This window comes from Chaetodon trifascialis, chromosome 10, assembly GCF_039877785.1.
Source record: "Chaetodon trifascialis isolate fChaTrf1 chromosome 10, fChaTrf1.hap1, whole genome shotgun sequence".
Classification (NCBI taxonomy): domain Eukaryota; kingdom Metazoa; phylum Chordata; class Actinopteri; order Chaetodontiformes; family Chaetodontidae; genus Chaetodon; species Chaetodon trifascialis.
The window spans coordinates 6,150,834-6,162,631 of NC_092065.1; the positions used below are offsets into that span (position 1 = coordinate 6,150,834).

The 11,798-nt window shown below is 45.5% G+C and overlaps 1 protein-coding gene across 2 annotated transcripts in view; it reads right to left on the reverse strand.

Moving 5' to 3' along the window:
• Nucleotides 1-6,296, reverse strand: part of mon2 (MON2 homolog, regulator of endosome-to-Golgi trafficking) — a 36,960-nt gene extending 30,664 nt beyond the window's left edge. For both annotated transcript variants that reach the window (XM_070971584.1, XM_070971583.1), the window contains exon 1: nucleotides 5,809-6,296. In XM_070971584.1, the coding sequence (XP_070827685.1) occupies nucleotides 5,809-5,916 (108 nt within the window). In that variant the 5' untranslated portion in view covers nucleotides 5,917-6,296. The remainder of the gene's footprint in view (nucleotides 1-5,808) is intronic.
• Between the last annotated feature and the right edge of the window lie 5,502 nt (nucleotides 6,297-11,798).

Below are 11,798 nucleotides of genomic sequence, written 5' to 3' on the forward strand. Positions count from 1 at the left end.
CAGTTCTGGGAACTTTTCTTAATGAAACAATGAATCAGTTGATCATAAAAAATACAAAAGATTCATTGATGCCAATTTTAGCTGCAGTCCCAGATGAGCTGCGCTGCAGTTACTGATGGTTTTCATAAATCTTCACACTTGTGAACCTGTGACGCTTTGTCAGCACCTATATACCAACCTAAACTAACTGCACACTGTGCTGCAGCTGTCAATCAAGCCAACTGAAATGAGTCACTCAGAAATTCTGCAGCCCAGAGGCTCATCAAAGAAAGATGAGCATGTTTTCTCCAATCACCAAGACTGCCCTTCAAATACTTCTGACGACAGCCTTCTTTGTATTTATCAAAAGGGTGATTCTCATTCTGATTCTGGGGTCTGGCCAAAGTGGCCATGAAACAGACCACACATATGGAAAAGCAGAACTCAGGGAGTAGTGAAGTAATCATCAAGATATGTGGCCCCCAGGATGGTGTTAAATGATAATAGTGGATGTTAGGAGGTGACTTAACAGGGTAATATCCTCTATGATTTGATAAGGCTGATGATGATGAGATGCAGAAGTGCCATCTTGAAAAATAATTTTGAATAACCTCATGTGTCTATTGCACAACTCCTCAAAAACATGTTCTCCTCCACGACTGCAGAATCTGTGAGTGGGACAAATAGAACCAGTAAACCAATAAATGCCTCTAATTAGAAGCAGATTGTTTGGCTTTGTTCAGCCTTCAGTGGAAACATGAAACCAATGACAATAAATCCCTGCATGTAAAGAAAGGGTGACAATTTATGCACCGAATCTTTTTGATACTGGTCTGTTCTTGAGAGAGTTCAAGTTTGCATGAACATGAGGAAATAAACAGATATTTCCCACTACTTCTTCACAGAAAGTACAGTTTGAGCTGTCTGTTGTAGTACAGGTAAGTGCAGACCTTACTTTTCTATGAATACTGTTAGCATTGTGAAGTCACCACCATGTGGAGGGAAATACCACTGGCCTGATGATGTCCCCCATCAGGTTATCTCATGGAGGATTTCTTTCAGTCTTTCTGAAAACCTCAAGCCACTTCATGGAGTAGTGGTAGTCAGGTGTCTAATGTAGCACTGCACTGAGAACAAAATGTGAAAACTTTGGCATGTTGTCAAGTCATCATGGTTGCTATAGTTGGTGATTGCTTACTTGCTAATGTTTTATTTAAGCTTCAAATGCGTCTATAGCACCAGGCATCTAAAGAATAGAGAGTGAGCATCACATTGTTCAGCCTCTTACATTTGTTATTCTATTTGGGCAGAGTTTTTGTAGGGCTGCTTGTGAGATCTGGAGAACACATAATCCAATGCAATCCAATGTACCGAAAAGGGTTAGGGTTTGGTATATGGTACCAAAATCAGGCTCTGCATTGGCATCAAAATCTAGTAAAAAGTAAGTCTAATATGACATTTTTTTTGCCATTTAGGTCTTCAGATCTCACCATGTAATGATGAACATAACATTAATCATTTAAGTATTTTCCATGCTACTATTTTACAATTGTGTGAATGTGAATGATTACGCCAGAATGCTTGAGGAGATACGCACACAATCCTGCACAAAGCTGATTTTAAAATCGCAAACAGCCAGTTGAAAGGGACATTAAATACTGGCGTCTGCTGTATGAATGATGTCAGAAGCAGGCTGTGTCAGGAAGTGCTCGGTACTTTCAGTTCTTCTCCAGAGCCTTTTTTTGTGTGGGGATCCTCAAAGCGGAACTGACCCATGTGCCAGCTCACTTCTTTGAAAAGCAACATTAGTGAAGCTCATCACAGATTGACTTCATTAGAAACATGCTGTGAGAGTCTCAAAACTCAGCAGTCTTTTGGGAACTGACTTAGCATATTATGAAAAAGGCTTATTCAGTCAGAAATTCACTGTAATGGTGTCAGTTCACCATATCCTTACTCCATGTTGCTTGCTAGTTTGTCTCTGTACAGCCTACATGACCTGTCTTGCAAATGAGTTGGGCTAAGCGAGCCATACAAAGGTTGCCCATAATGCTTTCATTAATTCTGCAGGTTTTCCCAAGACAAGCAGTCACATTTCACTGCAAGCAACACGCAGCTGACAGCACCTGACTCATCCTCACAGAGAGCAGAGAGCTGGCTGCCTGATGGTTTTCTTTTTCACCTAGGCGAAAGCAATCAGAGCACAACAAACAGCAAAGCCCTGGTGGTTTCACCGACTGCTACTCAATGAAAGAAAGCTTCTGAGTGTGAAGCTATGATGCAGAAAAATCAATGGGACTCTTCTTGGCTCCTCTTAACCCAGAGAAACCACTGGCTGTGGTGCAATGTCACTGTGGGAGACGGGCTGGGAAATGTGGGAGGAACTGGAATGGAGACAGGCTGGGAAATGAAGACAGGGCTTCTCAGACTTCTTTTGCAATAAGGATACGATCACTTGGTGTTAAGGTTTGATCCTTCATGAACAAACATGGCAGGAGTTCATTTCAAATGTCTCAGCAGCAAATCCCTTCAAAAGCAGAATAACCCTGATTCCAAAAGAAGTTGGGATGTTGTGTACATCATCAATAAAACAGAGGGTGATCATTTGCTCATCCTTTTTGACATATAGTCGATTGAAAATTAGGCAACGATATATTTAATGTCTGACCTCATCAGCTTCATTGATTTTTGTAAATATCTGCTTATTCTGAATTTGATGCAGCAACACGTTTCAAACAAGTTGGGACAGGAGCAACTAAAGACTGGGAAAGATGTGGAACGCTCCAAAAACAGCTGTTTGGAACATTCCACAGGTAAACAGGCTCATTGGTAACAGGTGATAGTATCATCACTGGGTATGAAAGGGGCATCCTGGAAAGGCTCTGTCGATCACAAGCAAGCATGGAGCGAGGTTCACCACTTTGTGAGCACATGATTGGTTAAAGGATATTATTACATGGGCTCAGGAACACTTTGTAAAACAGCTGTCGGTAAACACAGTTAATTTGCAAAAGATTGCATTGAGTTTTAATGTTTTACTCAGCATCCCAACTTCTTCGAAATCCCAGTTATGAGTGCTGAAAATTTGGGTAAGACAAATAAAAAGGTAATCTTCTGTGAGAAATTCAGGAGCTCTGTTAAATCACCTGAAAATCATAAAAAGAAAACACATTCTAATAATGGATAGAGTGAGGACGACATTGGTGTGTTGTCACAGGCACACAAATAATATGAATTCACAACAGCCTCCAGTACTCAGCTTGTTTGCAGCCCAATAACATCCCAGCAAATATAACCATGCTGGCTCAAATTGGAAAAGGTTGTTTCAATCATAAAACTATCAACACAAGCACGAGTGAGCTCAGACTGTGGGGAACATCAAAGTGGCTCCCTGCACTGCTGTGACCCCTGAGGGAAGATGCCGGTGAGGACCAGGAAACACGGGTGATGACAAATCAATATTGAAGGAGATACTTCGTGAAGGCCCGAGGCGAGGGTCAGCAAGCAGCCTGAGACGTGAGACCACATGTACACTTTTTATGGTCCTGCGTGACTGCCACACGGCTCATTTTGAATTGTCAGGCACTCAAGTGAATCAGTCTACAATGGCAGAAATGCAAAGGAGCTGGAAGCACTTGCTGAACTATTTCTCTTTCTCATTGTAATGTTGTCTTTAAGCAAGGTGAGACCAGAGGGAGAGCAAAGAAAGCCAGTGTAGCCTGATGTGTTTCCCTGCTGAGCTGGCTGACGAATATTCCCATGGCCCAAAGGCCCCACATACAGCACATTTCATGACCTGTGTGACCGCTCTTACATATGCAAACAAACAGTGAGCTTGCTATACCTGGGAATTACAGGGAATTAAGGTAAAGAGGCTCTGACTGAGATGGTGTCAGCTGAATTACATAACTCTGGCAAACACTATCTGCACTCTATGTACATTTCAGTGACGAGTAAACGATGAATAACATCTTTATGCTCACACAGTAAGGTAATGCAGCGCAGTCAAACCACAAGCGAGTGAATGGAGGTGGTGTATGACACCAAATATTGTATGACACCAGCCTCATACTCATAATTGTATTTTTTCACCATTATATTCAGGTTCAAAAGAAAATACATTCCCAGTGTAAATGAACTCTCCAAACCGCATGGACTGCTGAAAGCAGAGCACGCAATAAAGGGGGTTGCGTCGTTTGAGAACAAAGTGAAGTCATAAAGCTGGGTTGTTGTCTTCCATGTGGGAATCTAACAATGCACATACACTGTAAGAGGCCCTGACATAGCACATTGAATAGTACAATCCCTGTACTATTCTGTTCTCAAACTAAACCACAATGTCACAAATGCTGCTATACAACGAAGCCAGTGAGTAATTCCAAGGAAGATGTATATAAAAAAAACACCTCTATAAAATTGCTCTTGGCTGTGTCAATACCAGAAAGCTTACTGTGAAACCAACTAGCAATGTGAGATCCTAAACAGACTCCTAACAGGAGGCCAAACAGAGGTCTTCTTCCATGTCAAATGTAAAAACACACAGTATTTAGCAGAAATAGGCTCACTGCCCACTCATTAATGTACAACTGTCCTGGCATCAAAACAACAACGGTTCATCCTCATGGATCACAAAGGCAAATGCTTCCTCATTAGCGGTATCTATCGATCTACCCTTGCTGACAGTTTCGGTTTTAGCTGTGGAGGTTGTGAGATATCCAGCTGATTTCTGCAGCCACCCCTGACACAACAGGTTTGAATGGAAATGTGTCATTTGTTTGAGGTCCTCAAGGCATCTAGACACAATTATTCAGGATAATTCTCAAACCTCAAGTTGCACAAGTGAGGAAATATGTTTGTATGACTTGACACTTAAACAAAAGACAACATACAGGGGCTATATTTTCTCTGTTTGTATGACCGACTTATAATGCAACTCAACTGTGAAGCATCACTCTCTTGTCATAAGTGCCTGCAAAGTGGGGAATAATTGAGTATTGATGTAATGGGTAACTGTCTTCCCAAGGCAGACCTTCTATCTAGACCAAACCCACTACAAGTTATTTGAAAAAAGAGCATGGATGGTTGGTTTACCAAAAGTAAAAATATCTAGGCCTGCGGAAGGTAATAATTTACAACCCACCAGTCACTCACTGTTAACTCATCATTTGAGTCCAAAATCTAGCAACTACTTTCATATTTCAGTAGCATTTGGCTGGTAGCTAGTGCTAATTTCCCACTCTATCTCTAGTATTTTAGCCACTCAAAATGGTTTAATTTGGCCATTTATTACTGAGTGCATAACTACTACAAGGGGTAAGTGAGGAAATGTGTTTTTTGTGTGATTTGGGTGAACTGAGGCTTAAAAAGACCATACTTTCACGCAACTCAAAGCAATGTGGCACAGCTAGCTTAACTGTTATATCGAGGAATATGTCTCGTGCATAAGGCTAGCCAAAACATGTAGCCAGTCATGTAAATAAAGACGTGGGTCAGACGAGTTCGTTTGGGTGCTACTGCTTGAATGCTTTACATTAGCTACATTTACCAAAAAAAGTGGGACACACGCCATTTTAAATACCTGTATGTCCCTGTATTTGAACGCTTAGGTGGCAGGAAGGCCCAGCAGCTGACACAACTTTTAATTTACAGTACGAGGACAACTCAGAGTCAACATCCCACAGCAGAGCAGAGGCCCAGCGGTTGACCGGGAAGCGGGTTCAAACAAAGACGTCAAATATACATTACTACGAATATAATATGAGATTCACACACGAGACAACCTGCTGAACACCAAGGTAATGGCTCAGCGAGGCTAACTAGCCGGCTAACCTCTTTGACTGGGGGGAATTTCTTCTTGCACTCCATGGACAGAGACCGCAGGTCCGTCTGCATGTTCTCCAGCAATTTCTTCACCGCTTCGGGACTGCTGGTCGACATCTTTGACGGCGTCTTCGACAGAAATCTCAAGAAACTTCACACGGTAAGGAATGACGGAGCGCAGTCGCCCCCCACCCATCCACAGCGGGAATATAATCCGTTGCTACTTTATTCGGCTCCCTTGGAGAGGAAAATAAAAACGCAGCGGTCCATTGACACAGTATCCCACTTCTCTGCTTTGAGCGCCCGTGCGCAGGAGTGGAGGGATGACACCGGCATATGTTCCTCTTCCTCACAGCCCGTTCACATCAGCCTCGAGAAATAGCATCGTTTCCCTTTATTCTCGCTTCTTAAGGTTGCTCAGTAATCGAAGATATTCGCCAAATTGAGCAGTCTGCCATCAGTGGCCGACAGCTCCACTTTCCTTCCCACAATGCTTCGGTGGACAGTGACACGTCACTCGGACTTCCGTAAACAGTGACCGATTCAGAATAATGGCCACAGCGACCCCTGCTGGAAAAGTTTGAAACAGACAGATAACGACCAGCCACGTCTAGACGCTTCTGCTCAGTTATGTCGACGTGCGCTACCTAAAGGCTGAGAGAGGTTGCAGCAGCTGTTATAGAAACGGCTGCCTGTTTAAAATTATTCTCTTTCTATTTTACCATACGCACGATTTCATTAATGTGCACGTAAATATTTCAAATTCCTCCTTCTTTACCCTTTTACTCTACAGCATGTCGGTGGGAAATATTTATCTGACAGCTGTTCTGTCTAGTTTTTAGTGCAGATGTATATTTTGAATCCAAAACATTTGACCAATTTGCAAAATATGTGATATATGTGAATTGTTATTGTTAACAGCCCTTCAGCTTATAAAGCTGTTGAAATCGGTTCCAACTACAACATCAAAATGCTGTTTGCATGTTTTTGCATTAATCCAATAAAAAAAATGTAATATTGGTGATAAAACACACACAGTAATAACGCTGCTCTGTGTAGAGTATTTTTACTATTTCAAAAGTGGGCTGCACGGTGGTGCAGCGCCTCACAGCAAGAAGGTTGCCGGTTCGATCTCCGGGTCAGGCGGGGCCCTTCTGTGTGAAGTTTGCATGTTCTCCCCGTGCATGCGTGGGTTCTCTCCGGGTACTCCGGCTTCCTCCCACAGACCAAAAACATGCTTATTATGTTAATTGTTGACTCTAAATTGACTCTAAATTGACCGTAGGTGTGAGTGTGAGTGTGAATGTTTGTTTGTCCTGCAATCGGCTTGCAATTGGCGACCGGTTCAGGGTGTACCCCGCCTCTTGCCCATTGTAGCTGGGATAGGCTCCAGCCCCCCGCAACCCCAAAAGGGATAGGCGGTATAGATAATGGATGGATATTTCAAAAGTACTTGTATGTACTGTTATGAAATACATTTTTTAATGCAGGACTCAGTATTTTTACATTGTGCCACTGCTACTTTTACCTAGGTAACAGATCTGAATACAAACAACACCACTGAAATTGTATAACTAATAATATAAAATTCAAACTGTGGCTTCTTAAATTATTTATGATGAATTTATGAAATATTTCCACTTCTAACCATGCACTGGGTTGCCAGTTTATAAGATGCACTCAAAAGGATTTATTTTACGGTTAATCAATAGGTAGGATGGCATGCTAAACTGAAGGGATGAGGTGCATTATAGTAAGGTAGGAGCATTAGTTAGCATGGATATTGCTGTGAGACTGAAAAATGATATGTGCCGCCATGGTAAAAAGGAGCACCCATTCCCTGAGGCTGCACAGTGACAACCAGAAGGAGCCCACGTACTGACTGAGCAGAGAGGCACATCGCTGTTGTGCCATAGCAGTAAACAGACTGCACCAGATTCCTGATTCTCTTCTAGTCTTTCTTCAGATTTCAGTGCTTTTTCACTACATAGTTTTCAGAATAAACATCTTTTTTTTTCCATTTTTTAATCTAAATGAAGTCAAGAAAAAATTCTATTTTTTAACAACATTCAACTTGTATGAGCTGCTCATCTTACAAGAAACCCTCCACCCATTGCTTTTAAAAACATGTTTTTCAGGCTGCTGGAGTTCTGTGTTGTCTTGCTGAAGAAACAGCTCTTGTCCTCCGGGAGTTGGTGTTCAAACTGCCTTAAATCCTTTTGAATTGGGATGAAAGGGAAAACAACAAACAGCGCTGAGAGCAGCAACAAGAGAGCAGCAAAGCTTTTTATACCTTACGTGAAGTGGAGTTACTCTTAGATTAGTTTGCTGCCTTAAACCACTGCTGCAAAAACTTCTGATGAGGACATGTGCAGTTGTTCCAGTTGAGTGTTTTGAATCCTGGCATTACCTTTAAATTAAATTCTGCACATATTCCCGAACTTGTCTATTTGAGACATACATTTTATGTTAGCACTGCATTCTGGATGTTGTCAGAACATTAAAAGGGAATACCTCCCCAAGCAATTCCTAATATTTCTGGAGATTTACAGTGTTTTGAGATATGAGGACATGACAGCACAAAGCACAATTTCCCCAGCGTCACTGACTAAAAATAACCTCTTCAGGAATCAAGGAAGCGTACGTCGCCCAGGTTGACGTCACCAGGGCCCCACCCTGGAGCCAGGCCTAGGGTTGGGGCTCGCAGGCGAGCGCCTGGTGGCCGGGTCTTTGCCCAAGGGACCCGGCTGGGCGCAGCCCAAAGGAGTGACGTGGGCCCGCTTTCCCATAGGCCCGCAGGAAGGATCAGAAGGGGGTGGTGTTATGTGATATGGGCGGCAGTCGTGGCAGCAGGCCCTGATGACCCAAACCCTGGACGACGACTCTGGCTATGGGGACATGCAATGTCACCTCGCTGGGGGGGAAAGAGCCTGAGCTAGTGCGGGAGGTTGAGCAGTACTGGCTAGGGATAGTTGGGCTCACCTCCACACACAGTCTGGGCTCTGGAACCCAACTCCTTGAGAGAGGCTGGACTCTCTTCTACTCTGGAGTTGCCCGCGGTGAGTGGCAGCGAGCTGGTGTGGGCTTGCTTATAGCCCCCCAGCTGAGCCGCCATGTGTTGGAGTTCTCCCCACTGAGCGAGAGGGTTGCTCCCCTACACCTTCGGGTCGGGGATAGGTCTCTCACTGTTGTTTCAGCCTACGGGCCGAACAGCAGTGTAGAGTACCTGGCCTTCTTGGAGTCCCTGAGAGGGGTACTGGAAAGTGCTCCAACCGGCGACTCCATTGTTCTGCTGGGGGACTTCAATGCTCACGTGGGTAGCGACAGTGATACCTGGAGGGGGGTGATTAGGAGGAATGGCCTCCCCAGTCTGAACCCGAGTGGTGTTCTGTTATTGGATTTCTGTCCTAGTCACAGTTTGTCCATAACAAACACCATGTTCATGTCCATCAGTGCACGTGGCACCAGGACACCAAGGCCGGAGGTCATTGATTGACTTTGTAGTCGTATTATCTGACCTTCTGTGGCATGTCTTGGACACTCAGGTAAAGAGAGGGGCTGACCTGTCAACTGATCACCACCTGGTAGTGAGTTGGATCTGCTGCCAGGGGAGGAAGCTGGACAGACTGGGCAGACCCAAACATACTATGAGGGTCTGTTGGGAACGTCTGGCGGAACCTGCTGTCAGGGAGGTCTTCAACTCCTCCAGGAGAGCTTCGACCAGATTCCGAGGGAGGTTGGAGACATCGAGTCCAAATGGACATGTTCTCCACTTCCATTGTTGATGCAGCCGTCCGTAGCTGTGGCCGTAAAGTCGCCGGTGCTGGTCATGGCAGCAACCCCCAAACCCGGTGGTGGACAACGGAAGTAAGGGATGCCGTCAAGCTGAAGAAGGAGCCTGGTTGGCTCATGGGACTCCTGAGGCAGTTGACGGGTACTGGCAGGCCAAGCATGCGGCAGCTCGGGCGATTGCTGAAGCAAAAACTCGGGTCTGGGAGGAGTTCGGGGAGGCCATGGAGGAGGACTACCGGTCAGCCTCGAAGAAATTCTCGCAAACTGTTTGGCGCCTCAGGAAGGGGAAGCAGCTTTCTGTCAACACTGACTGTGTTTACATGCAGTCAATATTCCGGTTTCTGAAACATTCAGAATAACCTGTTTACATGCGTGAGCAAACAGGGGTAATCAATTGGGATATCCCGATCAAAACAGCGACGCACTAACAACGTGTCGATGCACAGAGAACGTCAGGACTCAATACGCGTCATTTCCACTTCTTCTTCCTGTATCCAAAAACAACAACAACAGCCCCGGGCCAGTAGCAGTCGCCTTTGTTTGTGCTTTGGTGCTGGTACTGACCCACCACCAGTACTTGACACTATTCTGTCTCATTTTCTTCATTAATGGAAGGTGAGAATGTGAAGAAATAGGAAATGGAGCCGGAGCTGTGCCATCAATATCCATGCTACCTGCACTCAAAAGACCAAGATTCCTTGCGAATAGAACATGCGCAGAACACAAATTAATGTTCTGTTCGATGGGGATATTCCGATAGGCGTATACATGACCAAATATTTATGAGCATATTCCGGTTTTCAAAAGGGTTATTGGTGTTTACATAGCCGTGTGCAACCGGGTTATTGCTGATATTCCGGTTATGAAAGGGTTACTTGACTGCATGTAAACGTAGTCATTGTTTACAGTGGAGGTGGGGAGCTGTTGACCTCGACTGGGGATATTGTCGGGCGGTGGAAGCAATACTTCGAGGATCTCCTCAATCTCACTGTCAGGAAGCAGAGACTGGAGACTCGGGGGTCGATTCATCCATCACCTGGGCTGAAGTCACTGAGGTAGTTTGCAAGCTCCTCAGTCGCAAAGCACCAGGGGTGGATGAGATCCGCCCTGAGTACCTCAAGTCTCTGGATGTTGTAGGGCTGTCTTGGTTGACACGCCTCTGCAACATCGCGTGGCAGTCGGGGACGGTGCCTCTGGACTGGCAGACAGGGGTGGTGGTCCCTCTTTAAAAAGGGGGCCGGAGGGTGTGTTCCAACTATCGGGGGATCACACTCCTCAGCCTCCCTGGGAAAACCTATTCCAGGGTACTGGAGAGGAGAATCAGGAGAATTCAGGAGGAACAATGCAGTTTTCGTCCTGGCCGTGGAACACTGGACCAGCTCTATACCCTCTGCAGGGTGCTTGAGGGTTCATGGGAGTTTGCCCAACCAGTCCACATGTGTTTTGTGGACTTGGAGAAGGCATTTGACCGTGTCCCTCATGTCATTCTGTGGGAGGTGCTCTGGGAGTATGGGGTTGGAGGCCCTCTGCTGAGGGCTGTACAGTCCCTGTACAACTGGAGCAGGAGCTTGGTCCGCATTGAGTCGGACCTGTTCCCGGTGCATGTTGGTCTCCGGCAGGGCTGCCCTTTGTCACCGGTTCTGTCATTATTTTTATGGACAGAATTTCTAGGTGCAGCCAGGGGCCGGAGGGGGTTCGGTTCGGGAGCCGGCAGATTTCATCTCTGCTTTTTGCGGAGATGTTGTCTTGTCGGCTCCCTGGAGCCAGGACCTTCAGCATGCACTGGGGCAGTTCGCAGCTGAGTGTGAAGCAGCTGGGATGAGAGTCAGCACCTCCAAGTCCGAAGCCATGGTTCCTCGACCGGAAAAAGGTGGCTTGCCCCCTCCAGGTTGGAGGAGAGTTCCTGCCTCAAGTGGAGGAGTTTAAGTATCTTGGGATCTTGTTCACGAGTGAGGAAGGATGGAGCATGAGATTGACAGGCGGATTGGTGAAGCGGCAACAGTAATGCAGTTGCTGTATTGGTCTGTCGTGGTGAAGAAGGAGCTTTGCCGAAAGGCAAAGCGCTCGATTTGCCAGTCAATCTACTTTCCTACCTTCAGCTATGGTCATGAACTTTGGGTCATGACCGAAAGAACAAGGTCCCGGATACAAGCGGCTGAAGTGAGTTTCCTGTGCAGGGTGGCAGGGCGCTCCCTTAGAGATAGGGT